This window comes from Sciurus carolinensis, chromosome 2, assembly GCF_902686445.1.
Source record: "Sciurus carolinensis chromosome 2, mSciCar1.2, whole genome shotgun sequence".
Lineage (NCBI taxonomy): Eukaryota > Metazoa > Chordata > Mammalia > Rodentia > Sciuridae > Sciurus > Sciurus carolinensis.
In genome coordinates, this window is record NC_062214.1 from 3464836 (window position 1) to 3484157 (window position 19322).

Consider the following 19322-nt stretch of genomic DNA (forward strand, 5'->3'; position numbering starts at 1 on the left):
ACCTCAGGGCCACCCCGCAGGCTGTCCCCTCTGCCTGGACAGCCACTCCCCCTCATCTGGCTCACGCCCTCTCATCTCAGAGCTCACATCTGCAGCCCCCAGAAGCAGCGTGAAGAGGCGAGAAAGCAGAGGCAGGAGAGAACACTTTTCCCTCTGTGTTCAAAACCAAGAGCAGGGATCCGTGCACGGAACTTTTCTGAAGGCACACAGAAGAAACTCCGCAGGGCTGACCCCAGGATAGGGGGCGGGGAGCACGGCACAGCCTGCTTCCCACCACAAAGACAGTGCAGACTGGACGCTGCCCCTGCTGTGGGCACTTGAGAGATCAGCGCAACAGCTCGTGAAGTGCCCAGGGCTTCCCTCTCTGCCAACTCAGGGGACACAGGTCTGTAGGTAAGTACTGTCATTAAAATGACTGCAAAGGTCACAGGCCTCATCCAGGCCCCACAACCACCTTAGGGGCAGAAAGGATCAACATCCACAGTTCACAGAGGGTAAACTGAGGTACCACGGAGGAGGCGACTTGCCGAGGTCAGCTGGGAACACTCGGCAGGGCTGGGCTCCCGCCTGCCAGAGCCAGCTCCTCGGCACCGGGCAGGGGACTCCAAGGAGGCCCAGCTTGCTGCAGAGGGGACACGCCACCGCCTGACCCAGGCCCCTTCCCACCTGGGCTCTTTAGAAAAGATGAGAGTGACGGTAGTGCCCATCCACATGCACACCCACGTGCCCACATGTGCACAAGCACACACACGTGCCCACATGTGCACACGCACGCACGGCTCATTCTCTGTGACTTCTGACAAAAAAATAAACCAAAAAGGCTCTGCTGACGGTTAGAGGCTTTAGGCTGACGGTTAGGGGCTTTAGGCTGACAGGAGCTGGACTGAGGAGGGCTGCCGGGTCTCAGGCACCACCTTCCCTGCCAGGCCCCTTGTGTGGGGGACACAGGGAGGAGGAAGAAGGGGTGAAGGAGGGAGGAGGAAGGAGGACAAACACAGAGCGGGAAGCAGGGACGGGAGGAGGGTGACAAACGGCTCCACCGGGGGACTCGGCAGGAGGGCACTGCTTGCCTCCTCCAGACGACAACCTCGCCAGCCGGGCACACGGCTCATGTTGGAGGTGGCTCACCACGGCCCCCAGACGTCACTGGGAGGGCAGGGGCCTGTGCTCAGCGTCACCTGTCCCCACCCTCACCTACCATGGCTCCAGCAGACCAGGCCACTGAGGAAGGGAAGGCCAGACCACTCTGCCAGCTGGTGCCTGGTAAGTCCCCGGGAGGAACGTGAGGGTTCTGATGTCAATAAGGGCAGGAGAGGCCTCATCAAGCTGGGAGAAGGCACGGGATAGCGAAGGACGACAACCCCCAGGTCAAACACGCACGCGGGCATCCACACATGAAGACACAGGAAGTCGGGGAAGGGTCCTTGCAGTGGAACTCCAGGGACATGCAGAAGGCGGTGGAAACAGCGACCCGCAATTCACCCCGCGGCACTCACTGTGGCAAGAATCTTCAGCACATGCAGAGGGTGAGATGCAATGAGAGACGGAATGTTTGCAGTCTCCAAGTATCTTCCCCAAGAAGCTAATTACAGAGGAAAACTTGTTAAATTTCAGCAGAGACACCTGTTACGGTTTGGATGTGAGGTTTTCCCCAAAAGCTCGTGTGTGGGACAGTGCAAGAAGGTTCAGGGAGAAACGATCGGGTTGAAGAGGCTCAACCCAATCCGTGATTTGGTCCCCTGACGGGGGACCAAACTTGTCCTCCTCTAGGATTGTTCTGGTCAGATCTTTTAGTCACAGATGTGAAAAAGTTGACTAAAACAGCATCTCACCAACTGATCAAAGTCAATGTCCCCAGCAATGGCCAAGTGACATCATGGGCCACATTCCTGTCCCCAGTGCAACCTGAATGCCATCAGGACTCAGCAGGCCCAGCTCGTTCAGGGACAGTCTAGGAAAACCTAAGAAGTTTCAAACATAGCAGCTAGGAAAGACAGACCAAGGAACTGTTCCACGGGGGCCTCTGAGGAGACAGCGCATGCTGCATGGGATTCTGGACTGGTCTGGGCCAGGGAAGGACTGTTAGTCTGTGGCACAGGCATGGCCTTGGTCCCTGTTTCCTGGCAGACAACTGCTACAGTCCTTGCAGTCCCTGATGTTACAGTAGGTTTTGCGTGATAAAGAGCTAACTGGAGCTGGCAGCCCTCGGTGGCTTTAGGAAAGGCCATCACTGCAGGGACCAAGGCAGGATCAGAGGGTCCAGACTTTCAGCTCTGTCCCCAAAGGGTCCATTGACCACCAGTGGCCACTGGCTGAGTCACTCAGGCCCGTGCAAGGTAAGGACAGGGTTGGCACGTGGAGGTTCCTAGAGGGCGGTGTGTCCCCTCCCACCTGCCTGGCCCAGGTTTCCCTTCCTCTGTGCCCTCTGTGCCACCCTTTATGATAAGCCAGCAAGTGCCTCCCTGAGTCCTGTGAGCTGCGCTGGCACATCAGCGGAACTCGGGAGGCCCGCCTGGTGAAGGCAGCAGCGCCACGGGCCAGGAGAAACGCCGCCCGTGTGTCAGGTGGGAGATGACGACCACACAGCGCGCCTCAGAGAATGGCGAGTGGACGGGCACAGGGCAGGGCTCCAGCCACGTGGCCCTGGACAAGAGCCTCCACCTCTCCAAGACTCGGCTTCCAGCTGCAAGGGAACAGTGCCACTCCCTTCTGTGTCCCTTCCCGTCACTGCATGACACAGAGCCACCAGCTTCTCAGGCAAAAGCAACACTGAATTTTCACCTAGCTCTGAGGGTCAGAGGCCAGGTCCTCTGCTGGGGACACAGGTTGAAATCAAGGTGTCAGCTGGCTGCATTCTCAGCTGAAGCGCTAAGAAAGAATCTTCTTCCAGACTCGCGTGGGTTGCTAGTGACACCCAGCTGCTTAGAGCTGTGGGACTGAGGTCCCTGCTTCCCTGTCAATGGTCAGCAGGGGCGTGCTCAGCTCCCTGTGGTCATGTGCATTCCATGCCACCATTCAGCACAGCATCCACACTGGGCTCCAATTTCAACCTCCAGGAGAACTTGGTCCCTTTTAAGGGCTCATCGGATGAGGCCCGGCCCACCAAGGATAATCACACCAAGGGCAACTGCAGTCACAGGGTGACACATCATTGTCACTGGTCTCTGCATATGCAGAGGGGATTCTGCAGGACTTGGTGAGAGTCCCCTGTCAGCACTCAGCGATGGTCAGCTCTCACCTTTCTGCCTCCTGGTCCAAGGTGAGCAGGGAATCCAGGTCCAGCTCCCAGCAGCCTGTCCCAGGGCACCAGCAACCACTCCTAAGGTCAGGAGCCACCAAGTCTCCCCCGAAACAGGCCCATGCTCTCCTGTCCCTTGTGAGAGACAGTCACCTCACATGGCCTTCAAGGACTGGCACTGCCCGCGTGTGTGAGTCAGGCAGAGGCCTCAGCTTCACCCCGACGCCATGCAGTGCTCAGGGGGCGTGCCCTCCCTGCTCCAGACCTCTGCCTTCCCTCCTGGTCGTCCTTCCAAGCTGCGATGGCGCTTCCTCTCCTGGAGGAACCCAGGCGGCTCGGCTGGAGCAGCCCCTGAGCGAATGGGCTCTAGGAATACGAAGCCACACGCTCTGCCCCACGCCCTCCTCGGTCACCTTCCAGGCAGCTCTGCTGCTGCCCTGAACCACCTCCCTCCCAGGTGGCCCCTGGGCGGAGGCTTGGGGAAGTGCCCATCAGGCCCTCGGGGTGCCCGTCACGCACAGGTGCACACGCAGCCCTGCTCGGTGCTTCTGAGCTTCTCTCTGGGCCAGCAAGTCCCCACCCCATGCGGGAGGCCCTGGCTCTTCTCCACCCTCTGTGCCACACTCCTGCTCCCCTCTGCCCTCCAGGCCCCAGGTGCTTGGTTGGGGACACCCCAGCTCCACCGGCAATGGCCTTTGCCCTCGCCCTCCTCCAGCTGGCACCTTTCCGCCCTCTTGGACTGGTTCCTTCTCTGGCTGTAACTCAAGTGACCCCTCCAGGGTGCCCGCCCAGATCCTGGTGCTCATGGACGCAGTGCATGTCCTCAGCACCAGCCCTCCCAGCTCGGAGGTGCCCACCTGGACTCTCCCCTTGGTGGTCATGGGCAACGGCTTGTGCACTGCATGTGCCCCGTGCCCAGCAGCAGGCCTGGCATTGTTGTGGGCGCTCAATTTGCCAGAAGGGAGGGAGAAAGAAGCAGGATGACACTTGCTGTGAGCACAGGGCAGGTCACCCATGCCCCACCTGCCTCTTTCTACTGGGGCTCTGGATCCCAGGGGAGAAGCCTTTGGTTTCCCCTCCATGTAGGCCTGGCACCTGGATATCGCCCCTGCAAATGTTAGCGGAGGCCCTGGGTGCTCAGGGAGTGCCCAACCCCAGGGCCAGAAAAGACAACAGAAAGGAAAAAAGGAGACTAACAACCAGAATCGAGACCCACTGAGATCCTCCCCTCAGAGAGAGGCTGCTGTGTGTGGAATAACTGGAATAAACTGCTACGGGTTAATTCTAAAACCGCAGAGCCTGGTCGTCCACCATCCACAGGCCATGTCCGCCATGCCTGAGGGTGCTGAGTCGTGCTCTGAGCCAGGGCCCCGTGCCCAAGAGTCCCCCGCAGGGCGAGACCTCTCAGCCTGAGGCCGTCCTCGGTCGTGGCTTGCTTTGGGGTTTTCTTTTCTCCCTCCTTTGCTTTTCCTGCAGCCACAGGGGAACAGGCACAAAAAGGAGCCGCTGGGTGCCACTGCCACTTAGCCCAGATGCAGGGGATCCCTGAGGCACCTGCTGCGAGGCAGGCTGGGTCCTGGGCTGAGGGCAGAGCCGGGAACGACGCAGACCCTCAAAGAGAAAGGACAGAAGCACATTCCGCGGGAAGTGGAGAAGTCAGAGCGGAAAGCAATCTTGTGAAAGTGTGGACCCCGTCTGGAAGAGCGAGCTGAAGGAAAAGCAAGTCCCAGAGGAGAGGGAGAGGGCGCTGCCGCCACCCTGCCACCCACCAGGGGCCTGGGCAAATGGAAGCCAGGAGGGGGCTTCCTCATTACCTGTTAGTAAACACCACTGAACAACAGGTAAGTGAGAGCGTGTAAATCTTGTGTTCTTCCACAATGAAGCAGAGTCAGCTGCTCGTGACAGTCACGGGGAGAGAAAGAACCGGCGCGGGGCAGGAGGTCCCGTTAGCCCAGCCGGCACATGCATGCTCCTTCCGAGCCCAAAGCCAACCTCGCGGAGTGCAGGACCCCAGGTCAGGTCAGCAGGCCACAGCCTGGAGCCCCAGAGCATCTATGGGTCAGCTTTCCACTCCACCTGCTACCTAAGCCCAGCCTCTCAGCCCCGCTCCCCATGGAGAACCGGGACACAGTGCCTAGAGAGAGGAGCCCCAGTGCACCCAGTGACCCGCAGCCCAGCTCCCAGGCCATGCAGGGCGAAGCCGACAAGTCCCACAGGTGCTCCATTTCACCCAGGAACAGTGACCCTCAGGCCAGGAGGGAAACTTCCCTCAGCACCTGAGGCCCAGCAGGAGATCCCGGCACCTGGGAACCTCAGAAGTGCACTGCACCAGAGATTCTGCTGCCACCTGCTGAGGTGTGCCGGAAGCTTCTCCACAGACGCAAGAGGCGGCCGAGGAGCGCTCACAGTGACAGAGTTCCTGGGCAGGCGCTGCCATCCCATCCAGTCATGGGGGCCCTCCTAGGTAGGCACTGCTACCTGCAGTTCTTACTGCACAAGTGGGAAAACCAAGGCTCAGAGATGTTAGAGTCACTCTAAAGTCACACAGCAAATGTGGTGGGCTGGCCCACAAACAGGCAGTCTGACATCAGGGTTCACGTCCCCACCCACATCCCTCAAGTCCTGGTCTGTTGCCTCCAGGTGTCAAGGCACCACCATGGTAGAGGTGGCAGGGGATTTGAGATGAACCTGGCCCCAGGCGGCTGTAGGGGAGATGAGCCCATCTGCCGTGTGAGCTGTCACCAGCCCCAGCCCTGCACCCCTCCTGCACCCACATGTGGCTCCTGCTCCTCCCACCAGAGGGGTCAGGTGCGTTCCGTCCCCTTGACCAGAAGTTGCCCGTGGGACAGTTCTAAAGACCCACGGAAGCTCAGGTCCAGCCTAGACCCTGAAAGGCCCCACACACTTCCACCATTTCCACGGGGCCAGACCATGGGCACAGAAGGGAGAGACAGGAGGAGAGTCGCTGGCTGAGGTCAGCATGGCGGCCAGCCCCCCAGCACGCAGACACCCGCAGCGTGCACCCCCAGGGCTGGGTGTTTCTGCAGAGGCCTGGAATGCCGCGCAGAGAGCCGACCAGGCAGCAAGCAGGCACACTGGAGGGAACTGGCCTGCACTACCTCGTCGAAGCTCCCCAGATGCCCACTGCTGTGCACATCCCCGCCACACGCTCCAAGCACACAGCAAAGCTCACGCATCAGCCGCAGATGCACAGCAACCCCGAGCCACGAGACCCAGGTGATCGCCTCCAACCACTTCTGCCCATCCCATGGGAACCTGCACCGCCTCCATGGCTTTGCCTTGCAGTCTTCCCAGCGCTACCTTCATGATCTTGTCCCATATTTCATTTTTACCACGTGACTTTGTTGATATTTTAAGCCCATCTTCACCTGATTGAAATACTATCCAGTTGTGCCTAGGTATCCGTGGAGATAAGTTCTAGGACACAACCCCCACCTCAGGGTACCAAAATCCAGGGATGCTCAAGCCCAGTGCCTACACCCTGCTTTAACCCACCTCTAGGTCACTCGTGATGCCTCACAAAACGGAATCCACTCATCGTAACTCCACTAGTCGTTGGCAGACTGCTGCTCAGGGAATGTGGAAAAGTGAGATTCTGCACGTGTTCACTACAGATGCAGCTTTCCTCTTTGATCCATGCTGCAGAGGGTCAGCTCTTCTCTATGGTGACCTTGTATCCCTGGCCATGCAGAGAGTACAGCAGGAAAATAAAGGTCACGGAGAAGGGCCGGGCAGATAGCGCAGCAGGCGCGAGGCAGTCCTAAAGCCAGAGCAGCTCAGGATGTTGCCAGATGACCCTGCCGGGGAATGTGCCACTGTCGGCGACCAGGGGGCTGCGTGACCCAAGAAACACACCCGTCCCAGAATCAACACAGCCTGAGACCGCATCTTCCTCCAAAGGGAAGCGGAAAGACAGTTCTTGGCATCTCTTCCCAATTTTATTTAAACCCCAGAACTATTGATTACAACAAGGCAAAAAAATATCTGCACATGGATACAAATTTTCAAGAAATACTGAACCAAAAAAGTCAGGGGCTACAGAGTAGCTCAGCGGTAGAGCCCTTGCCTAGCAGGCAGGAGGCCCTGGGTTCCGTCCCCAGCCCTGCAAATGAACAATGACAACAACAACACAGCCCATCAGTAAGAGTGCTGAGACAGACGGCTACTTTCAAAAGCGTCCTGTTCAACATTGCACGACACTGTATAATAAAGATATCCGTCGGGTTGCAGGACCACAGCTCCCACCCCTCCGCCGTTCTTGGAGATTCAGTCCGCAGCTGCCTGCTGATCGATGGCAAGTTTACAGAGGCCGTGCCTGCTCAATCAAGGACTCGCTTCAACAAACAGGAACATGAGCCCCAGACTAAAAGACGGGACCCTGACGACTCTGCAGGCGTCCCTTCTCTGTCATCACCTTGCTGGCTTTCAGTGAGCAGATCTTGTCCTGGTGCCACTGTGGCCGGATGAACGGGGAGCGTCTCTGTGTCTCTGGACCCACGTGACTACAGATACATGCACATCTGTCTGGAGATCGCTCACCAGGAGGGGATGAGACCCTTCCTACTCCACAGGAAGGACGGACGAGGGCACAGGTGGCGCAGCGGGACATCAGACTCACCAGGACTCTTCCAGCCACCACTTACAGACGGCCATGCCTGGCTTAACAGAGGGGACGCTGCACCCCAGAGATGTGTTTGGCAAGGAGTGCACAGACACGAGCCAAGGTGCCTAGGATGTCACCAGGTGACACTCGACAGGACCACTGTCACATAAGCCGTCTATCAGTGCCTGAGATCCCAGGCAAAGCACCGGGTATGAGACTGCAGGGTTCACTGAGCCTCTCCACCCGCACTCCTGCCCCGCCAATCTCCAGGGTTTAGAAGAAGATGATACCAAAGGTGGTGTGGGGCTCCCATGAAGGGCAGCTACCTACACAGCATGTCCACTGCAGCCACAGTCATTTACCAGACTGACAGCTCTGAGTGACACCAACCTCACCCGTCTTGTTCCTGGACAAAAAGCAGCCCGAGGAACCCGGGTGGCATGGTGCTCCGGCTCGCTTGCTCGCATGTCCAGTCTACCCTTCACTTCTCAGCAGTGGCGTGAAACAAGAGAACGGCCTCGTCTCCCGTGAGACGCTCTCTGCATGCAGTTTCCAAGCACAGCTGCAGCCTCAGGTCACCCCCGGCGAGGCCGGCTTTGGCTACCTGGTGCTTTTTGATTTTTAGACTGACATGACATGGCAGAGCTGAAGCTGACCACCCCATAGCCAGCCTCAGTCTCCCCTTTCTCTGAACCCACTTTTGTTAGAAGCAATGTGCTATCTGAAACCACAGCCCAGAAGAGAAAAGTCTACTTCCCAGCCTCCCTTGCAGCTAGGAGTAGCTGCTTGGGCTCCTCTGGCCAAGCAGGTGCAGTGACTGAAATTAGGTAGGACTCCAGGAAGCCATGTCAAGACTGGCAGGTGGACACTCCTGGCTTTCACTGGTCCATCCTGCCTAGGAAATGCTCTCCTGCTGGAAGTGAAGGGTCATATTGCAGCCAGAACTTGACCAGAACATGACAGAGCCTCTGACCCTAGGCAGGGCAGCCACTGCATTATCTGTACCTCTCGGGAAGGGAAACCTCTGTCTCGCTGAGGCCACGTCCTGCATGTTTTCTACTACATGAAGGAAAATCTCACTAACAGACTGGCCAACACTTTAGAAAAACCACTTCTCCCATAAAAATCTGAATTCCCAGCATAGCTCCTAAAAAGAATGACCTGGCCCTCCAGGGTCCACAGCCCTACGTGGCAGGACCAGTTCTGTTGAGAAGGGCCCCTCCTGAACCCCCATTTGAGAGTCCTGGCCCTGCACACACTATAGTTTGGGACCATGGAAACAGTTTTCCAGTACATGGGATAGAAGCCGCTTCTTAATTCAACAAGTCTCCAACTCTGATAGACCCAATCACATGCCAACTCTGCCTTCCGGGGCCACTTCCTCCCTGTGTCCACCAGGCTCTGGGCGACAGGACCTGGTGAGGGCCCAGAACACCCCACTCCGCACCCACTCCCACGGCCTCAGCAGTCCGGCCACTTCACAGGACCAGGGTTCAATGCCTGCCCTCCCTGGGTCAGTCAAGGCTGGCGCCCTTCCCTGAGAGTCACCGATATACCTGCAAGAAAACAAATGTACAAAGCGAGGTGACCTGAAAATGCGTATCCAAACCCCAGCGGGTGCTGTCCCACAGCTATCAGGTCACAGGGCAAAGTGTGGGGAGGGGCTCTAGGAGGGCCCAGGCCATGGGCCAAGAGGCAGGAAAGGAGCAGGCAGCACCCACGGTGTGGGCCCTGGGCCAGACGGGAAGAGACGAGGAATGGCCCCAGCAAACAGGTGGCTGGCAGCGGAGGCTCCTGGGGACAGCGCTCCACACGGCAGGTGGCCCTTGCCATCAGGGTCCCAGCCCTCCTCAGCACCACTGCCCAAAATGGACCCTATGCCTGGTGGTCTTCTAGACTCTGGGGGCACATGGTCCTTGAGGTCCACACAGAGCCAGCAGAGGTGGGCAGGATGGACCCGAGGCTGCCTCCCAAGGCCTCTCCTCTCGATGCCTCACTGAGTGCCCGGCTCCTCCCTACTAAGGAGACGGAATCATCTCCAGGAGATCAGAGGGTTTCTGAAGAGTACCTGTCCCAAGAACTACGCCTCAGAATGTGCTGTTATAGACACAGCTTAACAACCCTCGTGTGCCACCACCGTTCCATGACGGAAACTGAGGCTCAGAGAGGGGAGGCAAGCGGCTTCAATTCACACAGCTTCCCATGAAGAGCCAGGACTTGGGCCCGTGGTATACCTTTGTTCTCGTGCCCAAAGAGACACATCTAGCAAGGGCCAAGCATGTCACATCTCAGACTCTCTGGTAATGCTGACTGAGATGAAAAAATTAGTCCTAGGTAGATAAGACACTGCCTCTGCTTAGGGATCCCCCTCCAGAGGATGAGACAATCAGACCAAGGGCGGCCGAGGGTCCCCTCCAACATGACAGCTCTAAGACTACATCCAGGACACTCCAGAGTACTTATCCAATCAACAAATACTCACTGGACAGCACCCAGGTCTCAGTCACGTAGATATGCTACAGGGGACCAGCACAGGCGACACAGCGAAGAGGAAAACAGACCCTGTGCTCATGGAGATTTCAGGTCAGAGAACCAACAGAGCTGTCTTCAAGGATGGAATGTTCTACATCGGCACCATCCCACATGGCAGCCACATCCACGGCCACACGTGGCTACTGAACACTTGAGATGTGGCTACTGCAGCTGAGGACACGGAATTTCAATTCTAACTTATTGCATCCTACTTAGAGTCAAATTACCACAGGGAGCTAGTGTCTACAGTATCAGTCAGGCCATAAGAAGGAGCGTCAAAGAAACATGGGATTGAAGGGTGGCGAGTGAGGGCCGGCCACAGGCTGCACGGTCAGGAGGAATGTGGCATGCAGTGTGGGGTTCCCTGGCTCTGCCATCGTGGAATCTGTCTACAGCACTGAACAATGACTCCCTGTCCCTACGACGCTGAGTATTGCTATTGGCTTCCGGGTGGCACTGGGAGAGGTGGGGACGGGAAGAGAAATTTCAAAAGCATCCAATCATTTTCCATAATGAACATGCAATGCTTTTATAATCAGGAAAACACTGCGAGCTTTTAAACTCTATATTTTTAAAGCATCCGGTTTTCATTTTTAATAACCCTGAAGAAGCTGACAAGGTAATTACTGTGCAGTTCTGCTGCTAATGAAGCCATGTAGATATGATAGGAGAGGCTGGAGGGAAGTCCCAGAATCAGAACTCTGGAGTAAGAGAGCCTTCGAGGGAAGCACATAGAGGGCACAGTCCCCCACCTCAGGCAGGACACCCTGAGAGAGCTGGAGGCAAAGGGGAGACTAGACCAGATTTGCATGTTGGAAACTTCCTGTTTGTCGGGGGAAATGGGTGAGAGGAAGTGAAGACGCCAGAAAGTCAGCGACACCTAGACGCGGGCTCTCAGAATGCTGCTCCCATGATACCCACCTGCTGGTGAGGAGGAAGCCTTCGCCTGTCCAGGGGTTCTGTGAGCAGGAAGTAGGCTCTGGAGGGGAGAGAAAGTTCTGGCAGGTGCCTCCTGCTCCAGGCCATGCTACAGAGGTAATCCGGCCCTGCAGAAGGATATGTGGGTGCAGGTTCTTCCACCCTCCTGGCAGCAAGTGTCCAGCCACCTGGCCAGTCACAGGCAGGTCAGTTAAGCTCAAGGTGCTGGCAAGACGCCCATCCATTCTGCAAATGTTCACGGATAGTCGCCTGAGACCCTCTGAACTCAGGGACAGCACTGCCCATGACAGTCAAGGTCCCTATCCTGGGCTCCAGGTCTAGGGGAAGAGAGAAGAACCCTGGGGAGGAAAGCGCTAGGAACAAGCCAGAAGTGGGCAGTCAGCAGTTCTCCAGAGAGATTTTGCCTGGGAAGACACTTGGCCACGTCTGAAGATGCTTCTGATTATCACAAGTAGGAACTGGGTGCTACTGTCATCCAGTTGGGTAGATGCTGGAATGCCACTCAACAGCCTAAGGCATGGCCCCACAACAGAATGACCTGGCCACAGACAGAAGGGCACTGGGGCTGAGAACCCCTGGACTAGATCAGAGGGCCCCGCCTCACTGCACCGACCCTCCAGCAGGATCTGGATGGAGGTCCGTCACGAGACCCATGAGAAAAAGTGTTGCAAGAGACTCTTGGCCCAGTCCATGGTGCTGGCATCTGGAGACCTAGGACAGAGATGCACAGAGGAGGGCGCAGAGGCTCCAAGTGGAAGGACGGAGAAAAGAAGAATGCTGCCGAAAGCCCAGAGGCATGGCCCGGGCGGAGGACGGCGGGGCAGGGAGCTAGGGAGGGACACGAGGGCAGGAAGGCCTGGCAAGAAGAGGGCCACCATCACCGTCCCCACCAGGACCAATGCCAGGGCCAACAGGTAGAGGCCCATTCCCATGGCCCAGGGCAGCTGGAGAAGAGGAAGAAAGCTCCTGGTGACCATGAACTCCTTGGAAGGAGGAAAGCTCTTGGGAGCCACCCCATTGTCATAAATGTGAACTTGGGAGGATGACCTAACCCTGCTTGCAGGCACAGAGGGCCATCTACAGAGAGGAGCAGTGGAAGGAGGCAGAGAGGACAGTGCAGGCAGTGAGGTGACGACAGCAAAGGCTCAGTCCTCGGAGTGACGTCTCAGCCTGTCCTGCAGCGCACACCACCGACTGCCACCGAGAGACTGAACACAGAAGGCACAACACTATGCTCATGCTCACTAGTGTTCAAGGAAACTCAGATGAACACCAGATACCCTGTGTCACGCTGTGTGCTAGGGAAGAGGAGATTCCTGGCCTCAGGAGTTGGCAGGGATCTGGAGAAAGGGCACTGTGGCAGATCCTGGAAGGAATGTGAGCTGGTATATTTTCTAGGAGGCTAAAATATCACTAAGATAAAGAATGTGAGTCACCTGTGGCCCAGACGTCCCACAAGCTGGCACACACCTGGAGGAAACTCTCAGGTGAGCACAGGCCACTTACACTCAGGTAATCCGCTGCTGCGCATAGTAGCTAAACACTGGAAATACCCAACCGCTGAACTACAAAAATATATTCTTGAAATAAGATTGACCATGAAAAGAGAGGAGATGGATGTAGTGGTGTCCAGTGGAAGTGCACAATGACGACCCCACGCCCAGTGCCACCTGCCATCCTGCACGCAAGCGCATGTGTAAGCACGGGGCGGGGGAGGTCAGAGGAGTGGCTCAGAATCCACAGCAGGGTGACCATGAAGTAGAGAAAGAGGTACGAGTCTAGGGCACAGGGCATTGCCTACCTTCCCAAGCACATTTCGAGCTTTGGCTAAGGGAATAGTGGGGCACTGATAGCTGGCGGGGGCAGTGGAGTGGGGGCGAATGCAAGTTTGAGCTCTTTCATAAATATACGGACTTTAGCAAGAGGAAACTCTTCCACATTACTTTGTATTGGGTTGCTCCCCAGCTGGGTTAGTGTTCAGAGGCCAGAGTTGGAGCAGCAGATGGACCAACAGAAGAGGCCCTAAAATGAGGCCCTAAAATAAGATGAAAGGTTAGGACTTTTCAACCTGAGGTTATTGCAATAACTGACCAGAACAGGAGACGCTCTCTACCAGCCCTGGGTCACATGCAATATGAGACAATCACATCAGGACTGTCAGATAGCAGACATTTTCAAGCCATTTAAAAGAGAATTTTAAAAGATCTGCCCAAGAAAAGCATGCCTAGTGTCCTAAACACCAAGTGCCCCACCAACAGGACGCAAGCAGTGCCCCCAGCCTGCCCTTAGAGCTCTGAGCTCCCAGGTCCCTTCCAACTTGAAAATTCTTTCAACCAGAATTCCTCTGCTGAATACAATCCATGCAAACTTAATTGCCTGGTGCTTGTTAATAAGATTCTACCACTTAGTAAATAATAGACATTTTAGACTTTTCACCTCTGACTTCTGCTCACTGGGTCCCCTTTTGCCCATTCCAACCAAAGAAAACTCCAGCACACGTCCTCTCCTGGCACAACCTAATCACGGCATCCAACCCTCCTCCTCTCCGCCTCATGGACTGGCAGCAGCCACCTGCCAAACCCTCCGTTCCCACCCACGGAGGCCTCAACTCACAGACAGCCAAAAAGCTAAGTCCTCCATAATTTCCGTTCCAAGTTTGCTTCCTTCTACTGCCAGGGAAACAAAAGGAGTGGGGAAGGATTTTCTCGTGAGAAGCCATTCAACTTCCATAATTGGAACAATCGTGGATGTGCATCTCCAACGCAAAGAAAACCGAGGCATCATGGAGCAATGAAGGCTTAGCCCCCGATCACTAATAAAAAGATTAATTAAAGGTTTAAGGGTCTGCTTATGGCAGCCTTTTTGGAAACTCCAAGGAAATTAACTGGCCCTCCCAGACGTAGAAAAGTCGGGGGTTTCCTCAGGCTGGCACCTTAGTGTGACCGAATGACAGGGTGTCAACAGTCCTAACAAAGAAATCTTACAAGACTTGCATGGGTTTATTGTTTAAAATTTCGAATAGGGCCCTGGTACCCACAGAGCTGCCTTAAATGGGTCTCTCTGTGCAGTTCCTACAGCTCTGATGTGTTCCAGGGAAGTGCAGGAATCCCTCCCCACAAAGCCAGCCTTCACTGGCCTGGGGGATTAGCTTTACTTTGATGCCCACCATTTAACACCATCAAGTCCTCATTTGGGGTCACTGCATTTAGAGAGAATAAGGCTTCAAAGGAAGGTAAAGGCAAGTTGTTACCAAACAATCTATGAAGGGATCACTCTCCTCTAAGACAGAAAATTGAGTCCCTGCAGCCTGACACCAACATACCAGCTTTGATTCTTTTTTTGAAGGATACATTTCAGAAGCTCAGACTTCTCTGGAGAAGTGAAAATTGCCTTCTGGTGGAGGAAGGTTTTAATGATCACTTTGCTTCCTGCGTCGCCATGGTGACGGGAGCTCACAGCCCACCCCCCTCCTGCTTCATTAGGCCTTTCTTTCTCCCTGGAAAGTAATCAATCAAGCCATATAGACGCCTTTGTGACCGGTTTATCACCTAAAGAATCGACTCTGCCGAGGGGTGGAGGAGTCAGCAAGTCCATAGAGTAATGGACCCGGGCTCTGTCCGGGCGCATGCCCTTCAGCTTCCTGCTGGCAGCTCTGCCCAGCACACCTGTCCAGGGAGGCGGGCGCGCCCAGGTGCGCCAGGCCCCACCGGAGTCAGGTGCCCAGCGGAAGCCCTGGGCGCAGAGACTTCAGGAGCGGAGCTCTGCCCTGCCCGGCGGGGTCCCCAAGCGGGGGCCACAGGAGCTGGGCGGGGGAGGGAGGGCAGAGCTCAGAGCCAGCACTGGGCGGAGGCGGCCACGGGTCTCTCTTCCCCAGGCGGTGGGCACCTGAGGAAGGGAAGCCCCCCTCTGAGGGGATCGCAAAGCCCAGCAGGCGGAGAGGAGGGCACACTGCGGAGCGCCCGGCTCTAGCCCGGAAAGCGGCTGCTTTCCGGACAAAGGGCTCCGCAGCGACCCAGCCCTGCATCACTGGGGATGGAACGCGGGCCGAGCGCCGGGTTCCTGCCGCGGCTCGCCAAATGCTGGCAGGGACGCCGAGCCGCGCGAGGACGCGGTCCGGCGCCACCTGCCTGATGCCTTCCCGACCCCGCCCGGCCGCCCCCGCCCGACCCGTTACCTGGGTTCTCCCCGGCGTCCGTAGAGGAGGTGGCCGAGGAGTCGGTGAGGACGCTGGGGTCACTCTGCGAGCGGCCCCGCGACACGAGGCAGCCGCTCCCGTCCTCAGACGCAGCCATGGGCCCGGCGGCGCGGGGGCAAGTTGGAGGGAGCCGCACGGAATCAGAGCATCCGAGGCGGCCAAGGTCACAGGCGAGGGGCTGGAGGGGGCGTCTTTTTAAAAAGGAAAAGAAAAAGGGACTGGGGAAGGGAAGGAGCAGGAGCAGGACGCCAGGGCTGGCTTCAGGGCGGGGAGACAATAGCCCCGCCGGCTGCAGCCCGGCGCATCCCGGCGTGCGCGGCCTCGCTTGCTTTGTTATTTATTCGTGTTTATTCCCATTCTTCAGTCTATATTCCAGGGGAAAAAAAGTTGAACCAGGAAATAAAAACTTTTTCTTGTCAGTGTTTATTGCGTGCTTGGGGCAGGGGGTGATGTCCAGGAATGTCTGGGGGTGCTCCCTCCCCCACCCCACCCCCCACCCCCCCGAAAAAAGGGAAAAGGGAGAATCTTTGCTCGTGCAATTGCTTTAATCTGAAAGCTGTTCTTGGAGCATCTGTTGGAAAACATTAGGATTCTCCCATCATGCCGCGCGAGGAGCATGACGTCACGGGAGCTGGGAGTGAGAATGAGCGTGAAGATGGGGAGGGGTCTCAAATACTTGAACTGTGCGCTGCCAGGGGGAAGTGGAAGGTGGATCCCGGGTAAGAGCGGCCCACCCTCATGCCAGCCTGCTCTGGAAACAAGAAAGCAAGCCCTTCCCGGTCCCTTCTTCCTCCCCCCACCGGCAGGAAGGGAGGAGACCCTGAGGGCGGTGCCTAGCTTGGAGGCCGATCTCCTGGCAGTGCAGCTGGCTGCTCTGGCTTTTCCTCTCTCCGGGATGTGGAGACCAGTGGGTCCCACTGCACTCCTCCACCACGGGAGGAGAGCAGTTCAAGACTTTAGTCCCCACCCCCCCGCCTGGCCTTCAGGGCCCCCTCCCTCTCCCGTCTGCCTTCCCTTGGCCCCCAGCCCCTAGGAAAGGTGCAGCAGGAGGGGTACAGGTGCCTTCCAGGGAGCTTCCCCAGCACCTTTAATGAAGCTGAGGGGACCCAGCAAGGGAGGTGGTACCCTAAGGCTGCCAGTCACAGAGGTGCCTCCCAAGGTGCTAACGGGCCCTTCTCACAGTTCCAGATCATGTTGTAGGGCGAGCACAGGTAACTCCTGGTCCCCAGTGACGATGACAACAACCAAGGGCAATGGAGAAAAGGAAAGCCAGATCAAGGAGTGGAGGGGGCAGTCACAGCACCAGGTCACCTAGCCTGGTCCGGGAGGTGCCCAGAGGAGAGGGCATTCCAACAGCCATCAGGAGACACTGGGAGAGGGCTTCCATTCCAGCGCTGCACACAATGCCACGGGCAGGCAATGGAACTGAGGCTCAGGGGAGCCCGCCAGGGTCCTCACCTGTCACCTGCAGAGCAGGCACTGGAACCTTGTGAGGCTGCTCTTATGAGGGCCTGGGGGTGCAGGGGGAACACACTGGCGTGCTGAACAACACCCGATTAAGTGCCAAGGGAGGAAGGGAGAGATGGGGAAGTAGTGAACGCTCACTCGACAGCCGGCCTGGGCTCTAGGGGCCGCCACGTCAGCAGCATCAGTGCCTCCAGAGAAGGAGCCGTTCACTCCTTCGTCGTTCAGATTACTCAGCCTAGTGTGTGCCAGGCACCACACCAGGCTCAGGGCTCCATGTGAGCAAACACAGAAATGTCCCCACTCCGCAAGCTCCCAGGAAGGAGGAGGGGGAGGCTAGAATGGTCACCCAGTAGATGCCAGAGACACTGCCCTGCAAGTGGAAATTGACAACATGAAACAAAGGAAGTGCAAACCGGCAGGACTGGTCACTTTCCGTCCACATACTAATGAGCTGGCTGAGTGGCGACGAGCACGTTCCGCCCTGGGCTGTGTCTTACACCAGGCTGTGATTCCCTCCTCACAACTGCTAGGACGTGAGAGCTGCCCCATCTCCACTTCAGAGCTGAGAAGCTAGTGCAGACCACATGCCAGAACATGGAGGGCTTGGACCAGCCCGAGTTTCTGACCGAGGGTCTCCAGGAGCAATTCCTCTGAGTCCTGACCACAGGCAGGTGTCAGGTCCCCACCACCACACTACTGGCTCTCCCAGTCAGAGTGTGTGATGCGTGGGCCAGCTCAGGCCCTTCCCCAGAATCTGACAGCTGCCCCAGGTCTGGCAATGTGGAGACAGCCAGGGGCAGGCAGGCAGCCCTGGAGTGTGGGCGGCAGGAGGCAAGCAAGGTCAGGTGGTTCCCAGCCTGCCACTCGCCCACCTCCCGTGCCTCACCACCTGCCCTGCTGCCCACTCCAGATGTGCTCTAGAGCAGCTCTCTGCACACAGGTGCATCTGAACAGAAGCCATTGCTGCTATGGATAGGAACCCAGCCGGGCTGAGGCTGCTGAGCGGGGACTCCTGAGCTAACTCGGCCACCCACCAGGTCCACTGCGTCCTGGTATGGCTCCTGCTGTGTGGAAAAGGTGCACAGGTGAGTGCAGAGATCAGACAGGCAGCCACCAGAGGGAGGGGCCCTCCTTCCTGTTACCAGAAGGACGAAGAACAGAAGGAACTTCCTATGGAAGTCAGTGTCACTTGGTGCCTTGTCTGTGTCACAAAGATGATTTCCAGTCCCTCCGAGGGTCTGTACCCTAAAGGTGTTAACCCACTACACCCACCTGCATGTGGCTGAGGGGTCAAAGCACACAAAAGGACTGGGCTTAGCATCTGAGTCCCAGAGCCCAGGTGTATGGGAGGCAGAAGACTAGAGACATGACCACTTATTATTGCTTTAAAAATAGGTTTTAGCAAAATATCGTCATTTGTTAAAACTGGGAAGGGATGGAGCTGTTCATTATATTATTCTTCAAGATGTTCTGTAATTATAGTAGTTCTGAATTTTTGAAATACTTAGCAAACCCCCTCACACTATGCTGGACAGAAGACAGTCAAGGCTTTGGGTGAACTGGCGGCCCCCGGCCCAGCATCTCCAGACGGAGACTGACGGGGCCCCCAGTGTGGAAGCCACCTGTCCTGAGGAGTCTCCAGCCGAGGAGGCATCTTTGTGAAAGTCGGACTGTCCCCTCCACAAGATCCCTGGGAAGGGCAAAAGGCTCTGGAAGTCACTCAGGAGCCCTAGAGAAGTCAAAAGTCTCAATGATGGACGAGTAAATACCATGCGCTCCACTTATCTAAGGAGAAGTCGCCCATCAGCACCTGCTGGAATGCAGACAGACCTTGGAAACAGCATCAGTGAAAGGAGCCAGGCGCCATCAGCCACGTGCCCTGTGGTTCCATTTCATGAAAAGTCCACAGAACCAGAAAGCAGATTGGCAGGTGCCTAGGATGGGGGGCGGGGGCGCGGGCAATGGTACAGGTCTTTTTTGGAGGTGGGTGCTAGAAATGTTTCAAGGGTTCTAAAATTAGATTATGGTAATGGCTTCACAGCTCTGAAAATACACTAAAACCATTGAATTTTATACTTTGAATGGATGAGCTTTATGGTACGTAAATTCTTCCAGTCATGCTGCCTCATTTTTTTTTTTTCCTTTTTTTCCAACTGCATAGAGGGACCCAGGCTCAGCTCTGGATCGGGAGGATGCCCAGATGCCAACACTCACCCGCTGGGCAAGATCACCCCGAAATCTGCCTGGCCTGCTAGGCTCCAGATCAGATAGAAGCTCACTGAGAGGCCACCCTGCAGGTCTTTGATCAGAAAACCCAGAGCCTCTTC

General features: G+C 56.6%; 1 protein-coding gene across 2 annotated transcripts in view; it reads right to left on the reverse strand.

Annotated features, from left to right (window-relative positions):
* Nucleotides 1–19322, reverse strand: part of Phactr3 (phosphatase and actin regulator 3) — a 212130-nt gene that overhangs the window by 177591 nt on the left and 15217 nt on the right. The window contains exon 1 of one of the 2 annotated variants that reach the window (XM_047540363.1): nucleotides 15508–15981. The exons of the other annotated variant lie outside the window; for it this stretch is intronic. Within the exon in view, the coding sequence (XP_047396319.1) occupies nucleotides 15508–15625 (118 nt within the window). The 5' untranslated portion in view covers nucleotides 15626–15981. Of the gene's footprint in view, nucleotides 1–15507; nucleotides 15982–19322 lie in introns of those variants that run through there. 2 annotated transcript variants of the gene reach the window in all.